Source organism: Cinclus cinclus, chromosome Z (genome assembly GCF_963662255.1).
Source record: "Cinclus cinclus chromosome Z, bCinCin1.1, whole genome shotgun sequence".
In the NCBI taxonomy this organism is placed as follows: domain Eukaryota; kingdom Metazoa; phylum Chordata; class Aves; order Passeriformes; family Cinclidae; genus Cinclus; species Cinclus cinclus.
The window spans coordinates 45,787,584-45,808,524 of record NC_085084.1 but is presented as its reverse complement, the minus strand read 5'-3'; the positions used below and the strand labels follow the sequence as shown (position 1 = coordinate 45,808,524).

The 20,941-nt window shown below is 38.0% G+C and overlaps 1 protein-coding gene across 1 annotated transcript in view; it reads left to right on the top strand.

Annotated features, from left to right (window-relative positions):
• Nucleotides 1–1,111: 1,111 nt before the first annotated feature.
• LRRC2 (leucine rich repeat containing 2) overlaps nt 1,112–20,941 on the top strand; it is a 62,226-nt gene continuing 42,396 nt past the window's right edge. Inside the window, exons 1-2 of the mRNA XM_062513642.1 lie at nt 1,112–1,236; nt 11,860–12,070. Of these exons, the coding sequence (XP_062369626.1) occupies nt 1,112–1,236; nt 11,860–12,070 (336 nt within the window). The remainder of the gene's footprint in view (nt 1,237–11,859; nt 12,071–20,941) is intronic.

Here is a 20,941-nt window from a genome sequence, read left to right as displayed (position 1 = left end):
CCTTTGCTGGCTGACAACAGTTTTTAACTGCATGGAATCTGACACACTGATACCAAGCCTTTGACTGTTGGAATGTGTTTCTATATGTGTCGTGGATTAGGACTGGCATTCCTCAATTTAGTGTTCCTACTCAAATCACACCAGACAATGTACTATGCTCTCACTGCCTGCCTTCCCCTGTAGTAGGATCAAAAGAAAAATGGGAAACACAAAAAGGTAAAGATCATGGATTGAGATAAGAATGAAGTAGAAACTGCAATGAAATAAAAAAAAAATAAACAGTAACAATAATACTAATAACAGTGTAGAGGACAAGCAAATGATTCACATGTGATTGCTCATTATGACCTGGCATTATATGAATGTGCACTCCAGTAAACTGACAAAGGCAGGTCTTATTACCTCAGCATCTGCTGAGGTGAATAACCTCAGGGTCCTGACCATGGCCCTCCTGGCTGCTGCAGTCAACCCTAATGACTGGCCAAAATAAGGACATGTTAGTGGGGACCATGATGTGTTGACAAAACCATTGCCATGTTTCTGCCTTGGGTAAATTTTTTTGTGTGTCATGGGCTGGTCTTACAGTATCTTTCACAGATAAACACATAATTATGGGAACACTGGAATTTCACAAATTCCATTGAAATAAGATAGCTTGAGGTCGTAAAGATTAATACACGACAACTCCAGATGAAGGGCTTTTGCATGATTTAAAATAAATAAATTCTTTATGAGCATTCATTTTAATATTAGTCACAGAAATTATTAAAAATGCAAAGCCTTGAAAGCTATTTTCATCAGTGTTACTTAATCAAATCAGTATTTTTTTGCAACTCTGTCTTTATCTTGAAAAGATGTAAGGAATACAAAAAAATTCAATGTGTAGCTGTTACCATGGATTTTATGTAGAAGTCAATTGTGTGCCACATTGATTACTGTCAGCATAAAATTGGGTAAGATGGAAAACATACTATGTTAATATTTCTTATGACTTCAGCTCTTTTCCCCAGATAATTTTAATGAAACATAGTAGTTTGGATCTTCATTTTTCTTATTATTCCTTTTCTGAAGAGTTGGCTTGTTTTTGCAGGAGAAGCTTAATGTCAACAATATGGGGCATCAGGTGATAATATTTGACTTTTCTGTCATAAGAGGACTGTGGGAAACTCGAGTTAAGAAGAGCAAAGAACGTCAGAGGAAGGAGAAAGAACGATTAGAACAAAGTGCATTGGAGAAGTAAGAAAGCTTTTGTGTTGCTCATTTTAGCCAAATCTGTTCTTATTATCCACTATCATTGTCATATACTAAATAGAATAAATAGAAATATATATATAATAAATATTATGAATAAACTAAATAATAATTGTTGATTATTAATGTTTTGGGGTTTGAGTATGATTTCAATGACATCTTACTTCCTTTCCTCATATGATAGTAAGACAAATGCAGCACAAATCATAATTGTGTTTCATTAGTTTCTGCTCTTTCCTATATGGATTATGATATATTAATGCTATATTTTATTGTTTACCATAGATATAAATTGAAGAGAAGAATAGCATATATGTTTTACCTTTCTATTTCTCATATGCTGCATAAAAGTATGGATTATTAATTATAGAATTTGTGAACACATGCTCTTAAGTTTCAGTACTAAGAAATACTCTAAGTGTTTTTGTTGTATTGACAGGAGAAAGAAAAGGGGTTAAATTAGTGGACACATTCAATTGCTTCTGAATATGTAATAGCAAAGAGAATAAGAATTGTTAGGTTGTTTTTTCTTGTTGGGTTATTAAAGAAGGCTTTGATTATAATGCTTACACTCAATGACAATTTTATTTTTCTTATTATATTGAATTTATTTCTTTTAAACAATATTTTGCTTCCTATAAGATGCTGTTAAACATTAAACTGTGTTGTCAAGTTTGGAAACTTATGACTTAATCAATTTCCTCCATCTGAGACGAGAAAAAAATGGAAATCGCTTTTTATTTTAAAAATAAAATGCACAGGGCTAAACAGTGCCCTTATTTAAGAACATAATTGCATTGAACTTTTGTGTGGTGTCTCAGTGCTCTCGGGATACCCTCACTAGTAGATTCTCACTGCCAGTGCGGCTAGACTGACAACAGAGCAGCTGGACTAAGAGGAGACCAAGGTAATACAAAGTCTGGCTGTCGTTTCTGTGGGACCTTTATCTTCAAAAAGCCATAGCAGAAGTCTTGGTTTTCCCATCTCCACCAAAGCTTACATTAAGAATTGCAATCCTAACCAAAAAAGAAGAAAAAAAGAAACAATAACTTCACCCATTGAATTCTCTAGCAAGGAGAAGCTTTCTTTTCGGTGTGAGCCGTGTCCTGGTTTCAGCTAGGATAGTTAGTTTTCTTTTTAGTAACTGGTTCAGTGCAGTGTTTTGGATTTAGTATGAGAATAATGTTGATAATGCACTGTTGTTTGGACTGTTGCTAAGTAGTGCTTATCTGAATTCAAGAACTTTTCAGCCCCTCTGCTAGTGAGGGGCTGAAAAAAGATCTGGCAGGGATCACAGCCAGGACAGCTGACCTGAACATGATATTCCATACCATAGAACTTTATTCTCACTATATAAATTGGTGGACTTGGCTAGAGGTGAGTGATTGTTTCTCAGGAATCAACTAGGAGTGTTTCAGCATGTTGCGAGCAGCTGTATTCGACATAATTTGCTTCTTTTGGTTTTTCTTTCCTTCTATTATTATTATTATTATTATTATTATTATTATTATTATTATTATTATTATTATTATTATTATTATTATTATTATTATTATTATTTTACTTGGTTTCTATTATTAAGCTATCCTTAACTCAATGCAGAAGTGTTACTTTTTTTTTTTTCCTGATTCTCCCACCAATCCCACCAGGGGTTTGGGTAGTAAATATCTGTGTGGTACTTGGTTGCAATCTGGGGTTAAACTGCAACAGCTGAGAGATGGATGTTTGCTGTTTCCCGTATGGTAGAAAACACAAGTGAAAGGAAGGATTTGGGATCAAACTTGATCAAACCTTATTTCTTTCCTAATGTGGACAACATGTCAACATCCCCCTGCTTTTTTCCTTTTTTTTTTTTTTTTTGGTTTTCTGTGTGCAGAAGACAACTTTTGAGCTCACTTGTACTTTTGTACAAGGAAATGATGCATGCTCTCCCCACAAGAGGGAAAGAGGGTAGCCTTATGTCCTCTGAGGCAGTTGATTTGAGCTCCCATGACTTTTGTCAGTCGCATATGTTAAGAATAAGTTCTTGCAGTGACTTGTATTTTCCATGAAAGCATGGCATTCTCCCTATTTTTTCTGCCTGTGTTTAATTGTTGTAGACACACTTCCATCTGGAAGAGTGGAATTTCACTGCTTTTCATGTTTATTTCCATTAATGATGCCTAAATTCATTCTCTTATCTTCCTGCACCACTATAGGAAATTTAGGATATAATACACAGAAATAAAAGTTCCCACTTGCACTTGTCACATGTGCAAAGGATTTTGGTTATCTTCCTTTAAATTGCAATTTGCATACTGTACTTTGTATAGCTGTGTGTCTTCATGCACTCAGATTGCCTTCCAGTTAGTTCTACTTGTAATGCTCCTGGAAAAAATGAGGAAATACATTAGACTTTGTCTCCTGAATATGAATTATTGGTATTACAATCATTGAAACAAATGGCAAAATTTGTGTTCATTCTCATGGTGCAGGCCTTATAGAATGGTGAAAGCTGATAGAATAATGGTCAAAGTAATAAGAATAATACTAATAAAGTGCCAAATTCAGTTAAAAGAAAATCCTCTTTGTTTTATGAGGTGTGCAGTGACCATTGGCATTTAGGTCTGAAATGTCAGCTCACAAGTTATTTTTTAAGTGCTTTTCAGTGCTGTCAAGTGTTGGACCAAAAAAAGTTTGAGAAAACTTTGCTGTTTTTTAGCTTGAAAGCGTAAATAAATTTGTATTTCTAATTAAATAATAGAAATAATGTTTCAGTGTATAAATACCTTTCATTATTTTATGGAGTTTTGCATTGACTAAGTTCAGGTCAGGTAGGTCCACTGAAATCAATGCAAGTTCATACTGTGCCACTGTAAGAAAGTATTTTGGAAGCATTTTGTTCCAAAATTATAATTCCCAGAATTCCCAGAGATAGCACTTTCCTGAAATGAGAACTGCCTCCTTGCATTTCAGATTCTAGATATTTACTTTGGTCAGAAGTCAGACTGAATTCTTAAGTAGGGTTGAAATAATAGAGTTTCTTTGCAAATAGAGTCATGCAGCAGAGTTTGGAATCTGGCCTTTGGGGCTGCTTGGTTTTTTTCTTTTTTCTTTCCTTTTATTCCTTTTTAACAAAACACAGTTTTTCTCAAAGAGGTTGTAATTTGCTAATGCCTTTGTGATTGTGCAGTCCCTTTATATGCTATATTACTATGTAAAATGACCTGATAATATACAGTGAAATGTAGTATGAATTATTCGAGGACAAACTTCCAGTTAACCTCTAGGGAACTTAGTTTGCCTTGGGGCAAAATAATTTAGTTCGTGCAGCCTCATTAAACTGTAACTTGCAAGACAATTTTTGACTGAAGATTTTCTTTTATAAGGAGAATCTCACGAACGAAAAGCTTCAACTGAGCCTTAATGGGGAGGTCCTGTAAAGATTTGTTTACAAGGCAGATGATTAAGCAACTGGCTGGTGAAAGCTGATTCTGGACAACCAGCTACTGAGAATACTGGCCTTCTGAGGCCAGATTTAATTCAGTCTTCTGTTTCCTCTTTGGTTTTGTGGGACTGTGGACGACAGTTTAAAGAACGCATGTAAAACAGCAACTGAATATAAAAGAAAAAGCAATGGAACAGTGTTGGATAGGCTTATTCTCATTTTACATCATGTTATGGATCCTGTCAGGCAAGTTCATTTGAAATCTCCCATAGGATATGAACCACAAAATGTTACAAAAATGTGCTTATGAAAGTGCATATTATGGAAAGAAACTTGTATTTATAGCATTGTTTTATATTTAATCTTCTAGATCCTGGTAGTGGTGAACAATCTTTTATTGTTACCCAAAATTCTGAATGCTGTCATATGACCTCACTGTGGTATGAAGATTTTTCGCATTGAGGTTTCTTTTCTACTTGTTTTCTTTTTCTCTCTTGTTTCCTTTTCTTTTTCTTTCTTTTTTTTTTCTTTTTTTAAGGGAATAAGAGTGAAAGTTTACAGTTAGATTTTTTTTGAGGGATTGCAATATGTTTGTCATTTGTGTGAAAAGCAGTTAAGATAAAGCTGAAGGCTAATAAATTAAGCATTCAAGTGAAGAAATGCCAGAGCTGTTTCCACAGATTAGTTATCTAAATCTTTGCTGTAAAATGGCACAGCCTCCTCTTTCCACCAACAAACATGCAGCAAAAAATAAAAGTTTGTTCAGCTACCTCTTCCAGTGCCTCTTCTTCAAAAATTTCTTCTCAAAGTCTGGCTAATTAAATGTGCATGTTTTATTTTTTGAGTTATATACTCCCTGAATATTAAAAGTAAAAAGCAACAAGAAAACTACATTTGACAGGCAGACTTTTTTTCCCTGAGAGGTTACATGTTTGTTTAATAAAAAATATTTGTCTCAATCTCTCTGCCAAATTTCAGTGTTATAACTCGATTTGTACCTGAACTAAGATTTTATTTGTTATTGTTATCTTTATTCTCCTACTCAATACCCAATGCAGAACTTTTCCCAAGATAGTCAAAAACTGAGGCTGGGAGTCTTTTGGCCTCAAACACAAATTACAGTCAACAATTTTGGTTTAGATCTGCAGCACTAATAAACATATTAATTTATTTGCCTTTGTTTGTAGGTAGTTGTGCATACAGACCATGAGTCTAAAGTAATGCACAGAAGTGCATTGTAAGGTAAAAAGTGACGTTCAGCCACTAGCCTTTAAAATGCATGGAAGTGCCTGGCAGTGATACTGAAATTGAATCAATCCAATTGAATTTGAAGCAGATTTTATTCATCCATCAGGAATATTATTCTGGCCTGAGCTCCAGTTTTACTGTGATGCTCTTCTAAAAATTCCATAGGATTACTTAATGATCCTACATGGCTAGTGACTCTGATTTAAACATTGCTCAGGTGTTCTAAAATGGTATCACCATGTAGTGTCCCAGTCAATTCTTGTGTCCTGGTTTAGAGGAAATAGTGCCATCTAACAAAACTTCCTTTCCTTACCTAGGAATCACAACTTTTCCCCAATATCTTCTAATCTGACATTGAACAGAAGGTATCTGCTGAAGGAAGTACAATTGAAAGAAACCCAGTTACTCCTCATTTGCTTTGGTGGCTCTGAAATCACTAACAATGAACACTTCTTTTCCAAGCTGGTTGTTCCTTTGAAAGGTCCAATCACCGGGTTTATTGTAGAGTAACTCTTTGCATCAGGTTGATTAGATTAATAATTTTGTTGGAGAAAATAAAATTTGAAGCAGGGAACTCACACATCCTTGAAAAGAAATTAATAATACTAGTGCTAGTGCTAGTGCTAGTGTTAATACTAGTACTAGTATTAATACTAATACTAATACTAATACTAATACTAATACTAATACTAATACTAATACTAATAAATGTTGCAAATTTTTTCTGAAGGTATACACCAGTAGTGAAGTAGCATTTGGGAAATGATTACTTGAGGAGGAATACAGCACTAACCACAATGAAAATACTTAAATCTTCTATTTCCCTGCTGGTCTTGTTTCATAACTATATTGTCCTGGAAGCTTACTGTAAAAAGGCAGTGTATTGGAAAATATCTTGCCAGAGTAAAATTCCTCTATGCCATTTACATCTGCCTTAGTGACAGGTGTGCTTTTGTGTTACAGATATATAGGTATGAAACGTGATTTTTTTTTTTTTTTTTTGACAAACTTAAGCAGCATGCAACCACACTTTTTTACAATTAGGGGAACTGTTTCAATGATTCAAGAGGAAATATGGTAATAGCTAGCTGATTTGGAACCTTAGACCTCAATTTGTCCCTTTGTCAAGAAAAATATTTTTTGTGTTCATATTGAAGTCAAATTAGTCTTGACTTTACTATCTTCAGTTTTTTTACTACTGAAAATAATTGTTGTTTCTTTAATCTGACTTCAATTGTTGGATCAAGGCCCAGATGAAGACAAAAATGTTTTATTGTTAAATAGTATTAAAAAGACATGAAATTCAGGGGAGCGGTGGCTTTGTAACTTATTTGTCTTATATAGAAATGTGTTTCTGCAATACCAGGAGCCTTTAAAGTGTCAGGCCCAGAAATTTAATTTCTCTAAAATAAATATAGTATTTAAAAGATTATTTTGTTTATGTGGATATTTTTTTCTTTTTGCCTTACTCGTTTAGCTGCTTTTGTTTTAGACATCTTTCCTGAAGATTCATGTAATACCCTCCAGATATGACAAACATGTTGGAAATTCTGTCTAATTTGAGGATTGACATCAAACGAAGATTTAAAAAGGTCTTTATTTTCATAATGATCCCTTAAAAAGTACCATCATCTCAATTTTTTGACAACGACAGAACAGAATGACAACCATGTAACAAAATAGATCCCTTTGGTTTAATCTCAGCTGAACCTGCAAATTTACAGCTTTGTCATCTTTTCTTCATGATACACACTGGCTTGATATAAGTTGTAACTCCAGGCCAGTAAGGCTCATAGTGATTAATCTGGGGAGCGTGTAACTCCAGGGTACAGCCAGGTGTTGTAAATTATTAGACCTTTTGCCCCTGGGAAATACAATGTTTTCATTCCGAGTTATACTGTACAAAATTATGCACTTTTGTTGCTACATTATTAATTCACCTTCCATCTGTTCTAAATGTGCTTGTACACAGTACTTGCATTCTTTAAAAGCCTAACAGAGCATGTTACCATAACTTAATGTATGACTAAAGAGGAAATTTGACACAGGATTTCCATATCTGTGTGCAATATACCTGTTGAATTCCCTGGTAGGTTTAATTTTTAACCCCTTTCTTTCCTCTAAATATGCCACTGACTGATTTGCTTAACAACCATTTTTGTTGTATGCATTTTATTTTACTTGGCTAGCAATGGCCTCCTGAGTTTTGTGCTTTGTACATGGTATCAGCAGACTGTCAGAGGACAGTTTGTTTTCTCAGCTTTAATGTAACTCCCTTCTTACCACTTTTTATACTCCTGAGCCCTCTACTCCAGAGTTCCTGGATCTACCTGACAAAGCCTGTGTGGATGATGCAGCTTACTTTTTATTGGGTTAGACTTTTTCACCTCTTCTTTCTGTTGTTTAAGTTTCTAACATTCTTAGAATTTATACTGTGAGGAATGAGTCAGTCATTTTTTGGGCTCGAAGGAAGAGCAATGAATACAGAACCTGCCCATTTTTTAGGCAAGTTTTTTCAGTGCACTAAATTATGAGTGAAATAATTATTGCTTTGATAGAAAATGAAGGAATTCCACAGAAATGAGAGGGTAATAATGCAGAGCAAAGCTTCACAGATGGGCAGAAAAGCTCTATGTGGAGGATTGGAGCATGTGAGAAAGAGCAGTACAGCAGTGGTAAGTAAAATTTGGAATATTTTAGAAAAAAAGAATTCTAGATGTTTGATCCTATGGTCTTTATGGATCCTGCCTTTTAATTGTTCAGATAATTTTGTTCTCTTCCTTGAGATTCAGTTAACCCTTTCCCCATACCACTTCACTTCACTGGTGCACAAGTTTTGGAACAAAATACGAGTAGGTGGTTTGGGACTGTTTATTTTTCGTCATAGTATACAAAAATATTGTTTTGTAGCTTTTTCTAGCAATCTTTTTCTATTGCAATATCCATACTCTGCTGTGTTGGCAGTTTCTGAGGTACAAATGACAGATTGAATAGTTAAGATCAACACTAAAAATTGAATTGGCTCATGTGTCAAAGAATCTGAAAGACTTTTTGAACTATCATGCCTGCTGATATGGAGAACTCTGTCATCTGAGCACTTCTAGACTGCAGCTGATGGGGATACCCTTAGTAGGGCTGCCTAGTGAAATTAGGTGTTTGGATAGCTCTCCCTCTGTAATAGAAAATTTACATATCACAGCTTGCTGTGAAATTAAACACTCCACAATGCAATAGACACTGAGAAAAACTGGGATATTTATTTCAAATATATTTTAGTATTCTCACACCTCTCCTATTGATACATATATTCCATATATTTACTTTTGAAGTGCGTTCTGATTTCTCTAGTGAAAACTGAAGCCAAGAATGCGTAACATTTCTGCAGCTACCAATAACTTCTATAACTATTCCTTTATTGCTCCTTTCATATTTTGAGAAGTTATTGTTCCCATCATCCCCGTGAAGCTTCCTTCATCTGATATGATACAAATCCTTTTCTTACTCATTTGTATACCTGGAGTAACATAATTTGCTTTCTTTGGTGTTTATCAGAGCTCATGTTTCCTTTTATTTTTTTTTTCATTTGAAGATAAATACAATTTTATCTTTTAAAAATTATTTATATGGTTCCTGAAACAAGAGCTAAAGAGATCCTTACTGTGTTTTCATTAGAATGTACTCAGTCTGAGTTTGTGCTGTCTGCATATAGTCTGCCAGCACTTTATCCAGTGAGCTACCTTTTAACCGTCCTCACTGTTAATTCACCTCCCAAAATATTTGTAAGTGTTTTTCTGTACTTTCCATTTATAAGGATGTCACTTAGGAATACATTGCAGTCATTATTACAGAGGGGGTTTCCTGCAGTTCTCTTATGTTCCAAGTGTAGTGTGCTGCTCCTTGAAACTGTCCTCTGGTGGTCCCTCAGGCTTGCCCCTCTGATAAATGGCTATATGTATTTTCCAAAAGTGTAGAAAGTGCCTGCAGTGCGCTCCTGTGCTCTGTGTCCTTGCCATTGCAGCAGTCTTTGCTTCCAAGCCTTTCTGAAATCCCCCAAGATTTCTCTAAGTGCTACAATGTATACAACTGTCTCAATACTTTTCTATCTAAGCATGCAGTTGTACTCTCTAAATTATTATTTTGATAGCATTAAGTCAACTATGACTTTTCATCTGTGCTACTGTATTTCCATAAGAGTACACTGCAATGCAGTTGCATATCTTGTCAAGGACATCCAAAAATTATTTATTTCAACAACATTTTGGGACATGCTTCTTGCACCTAAATTTTTAACTGATTTCTTGTATGTAGCTTAAAACCTGACATTCTGGTTTCAATCTTGACAAATCCGGGGGCCTTTTTCTGATGGAGCTATGGCATTGGTGGATAGGGGAAAAGCAATTGACATAATTTACCTGGACTTAACACAAAGTGTTCAGTGCTGTCTCACATGATGTGTTTGACCCTAAACTGGGGGTCATGGATTTGATGGATGGACTGGTGGCTAAAGACTGGGCTGGATGGCCACATGCAGAGTGTTATGGCCAACAGATCAGTGACCAAGTGGAAACCAGTGATGAGCGGTGTTCCTCAGGAGTCAGTGCTCTGGCCGATGATGCTCAGCATGTTTGCTTTGGTGACATGGACAGTGGGATTGAGGGCACCCTCAGCAAGCTCACTGAAAATACCAAGCTGTGTGGTGCAGTCATGCTGGAGGGAAGGGATGCCACCCAGAGGGACCTTGAAAGGCCTGAGAGGTGGGTTTGTGCAAAACTCATGAAATTCAACAAAGTGAAATGCAAGGACCTACTTGGGGTGAGGGAATCCCAGAGACATCTACAGGCTGGGCATAGAATTGACTGAGACCAGCCCTGAGGAGAAGGACTTGTGGGTGGTATTTGACAAAAAACAAAACATGAGCCATGTCATGTTCACAGCCCAGAAAGCAACTGTGTGTTGGACTGCATCGAAAGCAGGTCGAGGGAGCTGATTCCATCCCTCTGCTCTGCCCTTGTGAGACTCCACATCTACCGCTGGTGCCCCCAAAATAAAAACAACATGGAATTGTTTGATCAAGTACAGAGGAGGCTGTTGAGGAGGAAATAGATAAGAGGACTGGAGTATCCCCCCTATGAAGACAGGCTGAGAAAAACTTGAGAAAGCTTAGGTGGTTCAGCTGTAGAAAAGAAAGTTGCTTGGAGATCTCATAGCATCTGTGCAGTATCTGCAGAAGGGCCACAAGGAAGCCAGAGAGAGTTTCTTTATCAAGAACTGTAGTGACAAGGGAGGATGGCTTCAGATTGAAAGATAAGATATTAGGAAGAAATTAGATTAGATATTAGGAAGAAATTCTTTACTGTGAGGGTGATGAGGCACTGAAACAAGTTACTCAGAGAAGCTGTGGATGCCCCATCCTTGGAAGCGCTCAAGGCTCATTTGTAGCTGAGGGGAGAAACTGATCAACCTGGTCTAGTGGAAGGTGTCCCTGCTCATGGCAGCGGGATTAGAACAAGATGACCTTCGGCATCCTTTCCAACCCAAATAATCCTATGATTCTATGATTGTTTATGCATATAACCTGTACTGTGAGAATATATTTCCTATCCTATCAAATTAAAGTGCATTGTTATTGCTCTTTTCTGTAACAGTTTGGTCAGTCTCCACTTTTCTGTTGTTCTCTGGGTATCACTATATATAGTTTTATAGTCAGTGAATAAAATCCTGATCCCTTGAAATCTATATGTATGTCCCAAAAATATTAGCATATCTCTATGAAATGCATATTTTTTAATATATATATATGTATAAATAGCCAATGCCTTAGATGAATAATTATATTTTGTTCAGTTCTTCTGCAAACACAGATTAGGCTTTAGAATTTACCTGCCTTATTTTTTTCAGCTGCTTCACATAAACATTTTTTGGCACTGTTACAGGATAAAACAAGAATGGAATTTGATACTAGAGTGCCGTAAGAAAGGTATTCCTCAATCAAAATACCTCAAAAATGGCTTTGTAGACATCAATGAGAAGAACCTGGACACTCGTGAAAAGACTCCTCAGCTCAAGAAGAGTCATGCCTTGTGTGATGGAGTAAATAAGGAACAAAACAAGTTTATTTTTCAGCTTTCTGGAGAGCAGTGGACGGTAAATATAATGGAAAATATGTTTCTGTTGGTGAAGAGTTCGGCTGTCTTAGACTGTATCTTTTAATGCCCCCTTTTTATGGCAAATAAATATTAAATTGGTGCTTTTCCATAGTGTTAGGGGTGACCAAAGTATTTTTACCTCAGCCTGAACTAGTGGTTTAGATTTTAGATATGTGTATTTTAAATTCTCTGCTGATATATGTAATTTATCCCTCTTAATAATTTCGGTGTGGGCAATAATAAGGTCTCTTTCTCTAAAAGCCCCCAGTGGGTGAAGAGAGGTGAAAATAATATTTGTTGATTTATTGCTGTCTTCTTGCTAATCAGAGATCTGTAATCTTGCTCTAATGTTGTGATCACACTTTCTCAAGTTCTGCACAGTTTAAAACTGATATTAGTATCAATCCACAAGGGTCTCAATGAAAAAAAAGCACATTTGACTTGCAGACATGCTTGATGTAAAACAGCAGTTTGCAGATAGAATGTGAGTAAGTGCTGGCTTGAAATTGAGCAAATGGTGGGTTAGAGCTGGCCTGAAACTTTATACAGTTGTAAAAGCTTTACTTGAAATATATTTGGAGAACACTACTTTATTAATGATAATATGAAATTAAAATTTTTAATTTAATATAATATTTTAATTCCAAAAATATAAGTAAAAACACTGATTAAAAAAGCTAGAATTTTTTGATTGGCCTGAAGTGCAACTTTATCTTAGATTTGATCTTGAATCTGATGATTTTTTCTTTTTCAGTTTTCTTTTCTTTCTTTTTTTCCCCCTTGCTTTAACTTCCCTCTGAATAAACATACAATATTTGAAATTTCTGGACTATAAAAAACCTGAATTTTCAGACTATAAAATCAGTGCTGCACAATCTGGCAATCTGTACATGAATAAAATCTGTGGACATATGACAGATTTCTCATGTATGTTATGTAGTTGGGAGCTGTGGGTCAATTGCGGTTTAGTTTTTTTATTGTGTTTTGCACACAAGTACATCTATGGGTTGAAAGTTTTGGTGATTAAGCACTCAGGGACTTGGAGAAGTCAGAATTGGGTTTACCTGTGCAGATTTATAGGCACATAACCAGTTGGATTTGCTGTTGACTGGCCACTAACTATTGGCAGCAGCAAACAGCACAGTCCTGTAAAGTATCCATTTGGGGACGAGCTGCTGAATCTTCTATCTTCCTTTTAGCTGATAAGTATTTCTATTATGTTTCCCCTTTTCTCTCATCAGTGAAGCAGTAATATATCCTCCAGACAGTTGATAGCTAAATCTGAGTAGGTTGTTGGTGTGACTTAGAGGTTTAATTTTGAGAACAAGGCTTGCTTCTGAGCTATACCATTTCTTTTTATGGATGCTGGGAAGCTAAGTCTCACAGAGGAGTAATCCCCAGTATACGGATGTTGCTTTAACACGTCCTTTTTATAGGTCTCAATGTCAGAGTGCCCAGGCTGTCTAGGTGGTAAAACTGTAGCCTTGTTAGAAAGAAGCTTCTGCTTTGTGCTCCATATTCATATAGCATCTTTCTTACTGATTGATTGATGAGTAGGAGGTTAAAAAGGGTTTTGTAAAACGCTCTATGATGGAGCCACAGTATTGTTTAGGCTGGAAAAGACCATTAAATTCATTGAGACACACCATTTACCTAGCAGTTGAGGAATGTAGTCAATGTCTTTGGCCATGCCTTGCCATGAGACTATCTAGCACCTAGAGAACATGGTCTCTCCTTATCTCTGAGGATACCCTGCACAGCCAGAATACTTGTGGATAGGTAATGATATTTGCCCATCTGCAGGAGCTTGGGATAGCTTGGGTAAATATTTTGAAAATAATCTGGATGACGCTTTTTTGAAAATAACATCAGACCTTCTTCTGAGAATCTTTGTAAAGGTAGAAACCAGAGATGATCATGTATTTTGAATTCCTAATAGGAATTCCTTCCTTTGAGACCTAGTGCTACTTTTGTCCACTTCTCAAATATCATTGATATGATAATGCATTTTCATTAGGTAGAGACCCACTGTTTCTTGTACTTGTAAAGTAATTATTTTAACACATCTGAGAAAAGATAAAGCTCTTTGCCAGCAACAAAATAGTGAGGGAAAAAAGGGTAATAATTTTGTAATAATTAGCCTTTAACACTTTTTTGGTATTTCTCCTTTTACTGTTTGTGACTGTGGGCCTCCTTAAAGGCATGTATTTCTGTGAAGAAGATGAATAGAGTGAGTGATTTCTGAATTCAAAGCAAATGAATTATGACACAGTGTTATGAAAAAGTAGACAAGGGAGCAGTGCAGTTTTTGCTTTTAACAAAGTTAGACTGACAGTGGGATCAGTGAAAAGAGACTGGAAATAAGAAGAATCAAGTACAAATCTTGATTCTTTCTTAGAAACAAGAATGATAGTCTTAAACATGATACAGCTAGGACTGGGCATGCTTTGAAAGGGATAACTACAGAAATGAAAACTCTTTTGATGCCAGGAAAACAAAAGGAGAAAATGCTAGATTGCAACAGTGAATGGCACGCTACAGGGTTCTGTGTAACTCACATGAAAGTAAAAAGCTCACACAAAAAATACTAGGTTAGACAAGTAGGCACAAAATAGTAGCTAAAGAGACTAGATCTTAATTTTACAGTATATTAATTCTGAAAAAATTGTGTTCTGTTTATGCAGATCCATATTTCCTTGTAGATCAACAGCACTGGAAGTAGAATTGGTCTTTGTGCTTGAAGAGCAAGTATTCAGCAAGTCCCTCTGAAATCTGAATTTTGTAACTTGGGTTCTGGTTTAGCCATTCCTATCCTTGTAGTTAGCTTCAGCCCTGTGGGCAGCAGTTGATAACCACATTCATGACATAGTCTTACCTTTGTCTGTCAAACTTCCATCTGGCTGGGGTTGCTTGACAACACCCTTAAGGTTCAGGGGTCCTTGTCTCCCTTTTACATACTGGATGAATATTTTAGGCTGGACATTAGGGGAATGTTCTTCACAGAAAGAGCGATTGGATATTGGAATGGGTTGCCCAGGGAGCTGGTGGAATCACTGCCCCTGGAAGTGTTTAAGAAAAGAGTGAATGAGGCACCTGGTGCCATGGTTTGACAAGGTGGTGTTAGGTCATAGGTTGGATTTGGTGATCTCAAAAGTCTTTTCCAAGCTAACTAATTCTGTGATTCTGTGGTTCTGTGCTTCTATGGCTCTGTGGTTCTGTGACTCAAATGTCACACCCACTGGTGCGCATTTCTGCCAGCTGTGGACAGTAATGAATTAGTACATGTAGTTAGGAAAGAGCATACAATAAAAAATGGGCTGGTCTCAATCACAGAGTCTTAATTTGATATTGCAAATGAAATTAGACAGGTTTTCTCTTATTTCTATCTTTTAATAAAAAAGGGAGAGAATCCAGTTGTATTGCCCCAGAAGTGAGTCTCCTAAATCTTCCTGTGTTTGCAAAACACTTGGGACTTTGAAAGCATGAAAATGGTGTGTAGTGCCATAAGTAATTTCAGGTTCCCAAGGTATGTTTTAGAAAACTGAAATTGTTAATTTGAAAGTTTTACAAGCAAACACTTTGTGAAATATATATATAAAATAAACCTTTGAATTGCATGTTTGTATTGGATGCCTAGGAAATAAAAAAACCAGAATTGATGCAACACTTGAGAACCTCTGTACACATAAACATGTATCTACTCAATTAAATTAGTTCTTCAGAGAAACAACCATTAGAACTAGAAACTGAGGCAAAATAATGTCATGAATATTCATATGAGTTTTTAAATTAAATCACTTTAACTCTATTTTTCCCCTTTGAGTGTTTACTTTCTGCTGTTAATTAATGAATGTTTATTCTCCAGTGAATCAGTGAATTTTAAATGTTTTCCACAAAATATTCAGGATAAACAATTTTTTTAATGTTGTGATATCAGTATTGGCAGAGGAAAGCTGATGGTGGTTCTCAAATACAGAGTAGGACGGACTGTTCTTGGCTATGCTGCTTTACCTGAGTAGAGAATTTGGATGCATACTTACTTTAAAAAACTTTAATGTTAGATGTGCAACTAAGTGAGTGGTGGTAAAATTCTCTACTCATAAATCATTATTTTCTTGCATTAAATTTCCTCACAGAACAAGGCAGAAAATTACTATATTTGCATTTATTCTCACAGTTTTATTGTCTGACATAATGAGTATTTTCACTGAGAAGAGAAAATTTCCATTTGTTATTGCCAACAGTTTCTCATAGTGATGTATTTATTTCCTACAAGGGGTCATGAAACATTGCTGCATTGAAAGAATAGGGAAAATCTCTCTTGTGCTTATGTAAATTTCAGAGATTTTCCCAGACACTTCCCCCACCAAACCAAACCAAACCAAACCAAACCAAACCAAACCAAACCAAAAAGTTCCCGACTCAGTCATGACCACTTTTATTATTAAAGGTGGTCCCGTGACACACTACATTTCAGAGAATGATATAACCAGTGAGGATTTAAAAGACATTTAAGACCATTGAGTCCAGCCATTAACTAACACTAACATCTATGTTAATAGCCCATAGAGGAGGAGCATGGGGGCTCTCCTGCTCTGCCTGTTGGCATGGGCCTTGCCTGCAGTCCACTTTCTCTCAAGAAGCAACAGGGACAAGTGAGGTTGGAAAACCATCCTGTTTTATTGACATGTCCGCAATACACATTGCCCACCCCTCCCCCCCACTCCCTCTGCTCCTTTGGGACCAAGATAGCCCACCACAAATTTGTAAATGCTCATGGTTTAAAGGAATGACAAAAATCAGAGGGTCAAAAAAACTCAAGCAGTTTCATCAGCAAATTACTCTTACAATTCGACATTAAATTCCTCTGCCCAAATGAAGGTGCAAATGGAACTGAATCTTGGTACAAGAACATTAATTTTACTCTGTGTATCAACTTTATTAAGAGTATGGGTTAAAAAGAGTGAGGTGGGGAGGAGGGAGAGAGAGATATAAAGAGTTTGAGGAGACAGTACAAGCAGAAAATAGCTACCAGAGAGTTCTTGTTTAAAGTATATGATGCAAATGTTATTAAACCTTTCCTTACACCACCTTTTTACTTAAATTTTGATCAGTGGTCATAGTCTTTGATTAAAGACTTCATCCATGGTGGTGGAGAGGGAGACAAAAAAAGGATGAAGCAGAAGAGATTATGCAATAAATCATGCATTAAACAATTGCCATGTCAATAATTTAGAAAATAAATCCAGTTAGCAATATCTTTCCAAATTGCAGCAACCCTATCAGTTCTCACGATCAAAGTGTAGACATCAACCAGGAGCTGGGGCTCCAACCATTAAACCACTCATTTGGCTCCATGGATTGAAATGATTCTGCAGTTTAGCCAGTTATTTCTTTTATCTTAGCTCACGCTTCCTTAATGGAAGTAGAGGCATAATGAGTGGTAATATAACATTTTGAGTTGTATACAACTCATAATACATCTTGTTCTTTTAAGTAATTAACCTTGCAAAGCCTTTTTTGATACTTGTTGGACTTTCAATTTTAGTTCTCCAGAGACATATTTTGTCCAATTGCTTGTTGTGTGCATTTGCCATGTGATGTGGTCTGATAACTATATAAGCTGTATCTTAAATCTCAAAGCTAATCCAAATGGTACAAGACAGCTCCTCATCTTGCAAATTCAGGTGTCATTACAGTCATCAAATATATTTAGGGAGACAATGGGAGGAAATTAGTCTTTAACAGATAGTGGGTGTGAGGGATTCCACAAATATTGAGTGTTGGATATGGGTCCAGTGCATCTTGGTTTCCAGGAACTGGGCCCAGTGTCAAGCCATGGGGTGAAAAATTCCCAAGTTAGGCCTGCGGCATATGTGTGGGGGTGGTAACATCCCGCAGTGCTTTGTCAAAAGTTACCATATTGGGATAGAAGTGCAGAGACGACTGGCTGTGGGCAGAGCTTCCCAGGTGGCCTTGCTCCTTTTTTATTTGTGGCACAGTTATTTACTACAGTGAGGTTAACATCTCAGCAGGGACACAAACAGCATCTCTCTTCCCAAGAATTTTTTTTTCTGAAGCAAGGCACTGAATTTTATCCTCTGGGATCTTCAAGGTTCTCAATAATATAATTTTGAACATTTCCCACTTTACCTATGTCTGGACCCCCAATCAATACATCATCAGTATATTGGTAGGTCCTTATCCTCTTATCTACTGGAATTGTAGATAATTTTTGGGCTAGGGTAAAATGTGTTAGCATGGAGGAGTCCTAGTATCCCTGCAGTATTTGGTGAAAGTGTATAGCATCTCCTTCCACGTGAAAGCAAAACAATTCCAATGGCTCTCCTGAGATGGAACCATAAAGTACACATCTTTCACATCGGTAGCAGCTAAACTTGGATGAGCTTCCTGTATTATGGCAATTAACTCGGCAATGATAGGCACTGCTGCTGTTAAATGTACATTATTAACATTTAATCTTCTATAATCCATGGTCAATCACCATTTTCTGTTTGGCTTTTTTACTGGCCAAACAGAATAGTTACAAGGAGAATTAGTGAAAACAATTATCTCCTTTTTCCACAAGTCTAATATCACACCAGAAATTCCTCCTGGACTTGACTGGAGGTACTTTTTATAGAGAGGTTTTCTTGCCATGAAGGCAGGTTTCTCACTTGCTGTGCAAATTTATCATCATGCACAGTCCATTCTTTCTGACTTTCTGAAAACAAGTTGGAATCCTTTGGGGGTTTTGGGTGGCCTTGGTATCCCCCTACAGTCCAAGGCTGCATCTTGGTCTTCCAGATGTGCTTAGGTGGTACTGTGTTGTGCTTGTCTCTGGAAGATACAACAAGCATGTTTGTCCTGGAAAAGCGCTGCTCCACTTGGACCTGCACAGCCTACTGCGTGGCTGCCTTCTCCAAGCACATCCTGTTCTTTCACATGGCATATTATTACCAAAGCTCCTTGATTACTATCAACAATTCTTGTATTTTATTGCCAAAGTACTTGGCTTGATCCACAGCCATCCATCTGTTTATCGTTATTTGAGACATACACATCTTCTGGGATTTTACAGAGGTTCTGCACAGGCTTAGGGCCAGCTGCCATCTCCAGAGATCCACCTGACGCTGGCAGCGGGATGCCACAGCTCTGGCTGTCCTGTGATGCAAGGCACCAGAACACCCTGCACACAGCACCTAGTGCCCTCCTGAAGATGGAGGCCTGTTGTGTGGGGACAGCTGTAGGTATGAACCTGCTTAGGACACGCTCAAATGACTTCCTATTCCATGCCAATAATTCTTCCTCCCAGAAAGTGGTCTCTTTGGAAGTGATTCTTTCACTCATCCCACATGTCGTCAAGGTTGTAAGAACATTCTTCCTCCCAATCCATGTTTTCATCCGAGCAGGACAGCAGATCCAGGTCATAAGAAGGCCTGTTATGGACCCACCTCAGCAGACCCAGCTCGGTGCTTGCAGGTGTGTGTAGTTGACAGTCCCAGTGCTCTAGGAGGGGCATGGTAAGACTCTTTTCCTCAGTACTCCATTTTTCATCTGTGCTGTCGTCTTTCTGGGACAGCTCTCAGTCTCTGCTATCTTCCCCATCTTTCACCCTCTTAGGCAAGGCCTCTGCCTTGGTTGCTGATGTTAATAGGAGTGCCCATGCTGCCAGTCCTAATTGCTGCCTGCTGACGACGTGGGATTCCATCTGGTTTGATGTGGAGGAGCTGGGGGGTGACCACCAGGGCCTGGGTGAATTGCAGCTTCCTGGCTCTCTCTGTCTGCTGCTCTGGATGGTGCTGTCATCATATCCATCATTTCAGCCACCCAGAGGGGCTCATAAAACAAGGTCAAAGTTGAGCCCACTTCTCTACTGTTTAGAGGCTGGCTGTTGAGTGGGATACTCCATTGTTAAAGCCCCAGCACTCTGACCATACCTGTCGTGTGAGGGGCAAGGGAGACTTTTCTAGCACTCCAACTTTGGTTTTCATTGTGTTCAACTTGAGACAGCTCTTGGGGGTCATAGCATCTCAAGCATTCTGTCTCCTCTACCAAGACCTTCTTCTTGGTCTCCAGTACTTCCAGGACTGTCCCTGCTGCTGCTCCTGCCCATTGCCTGCTGAGGCTATTGGCTTCCAGAGGGCTTGGCAAGGAGCTGGGGGGTAGGCAGCAGGGGCTGTGTGCTGCAGCTCCCTGGCTCTCTGCCTTTGCTCCTGTCACCTGCTTGATGAAGTCAGAAGCTGCTGCCTTGCCCATCTCTTCAGCTTCAGTGGTGAGAGGCATACAGTGCTCCTCTGCCTGCAGTGCTGCCAGTGGCTGCCTGTGGCCCAGCTGTGGGCAGGAGGAGAAAGCTGAAGGGAAGAAGAGGATGAAGAAGAATTGGTGTTATCATCCCCCCAGTCCTTCATCCTGTGCTTCTTTGGCAACCTCTGCCACTGAGGCATCCAGGGAAGATGCTCTCTCCTGAGGAAAGGCTCTCCTGGGATTGGACACTCCAGGTCTTAGTGCTCCCCAAGTAACCTCATGCTCAGGGCATGGTCCTACATAACAGTGGTCTCTGGGCACCATGAGACCCCTGCATCACTAAGGGCCCAGAGCTGGCTGGGACAGAGTGGACCCAGCTGGAAGCAGGCAATCCTGTCATAAAGCAGAACCTGCTTTCTTCACACAGAGACTCCAGCTGACCTAAACTATCTCCTCCTACACAGTCCCTGCGCTTGTGGCCCTGCTGAGCTCAGCCCTGCCTGCCTTCAGCTGCCTGGGATGCCACCAGCCCGGGCAGCCAGCAGCTGGGCACTGATGTCCAGATGTCAGAATCAACTACTTGTTGATAGAATTGCCTTGTTAAGGTTTAGGACTTGCCACC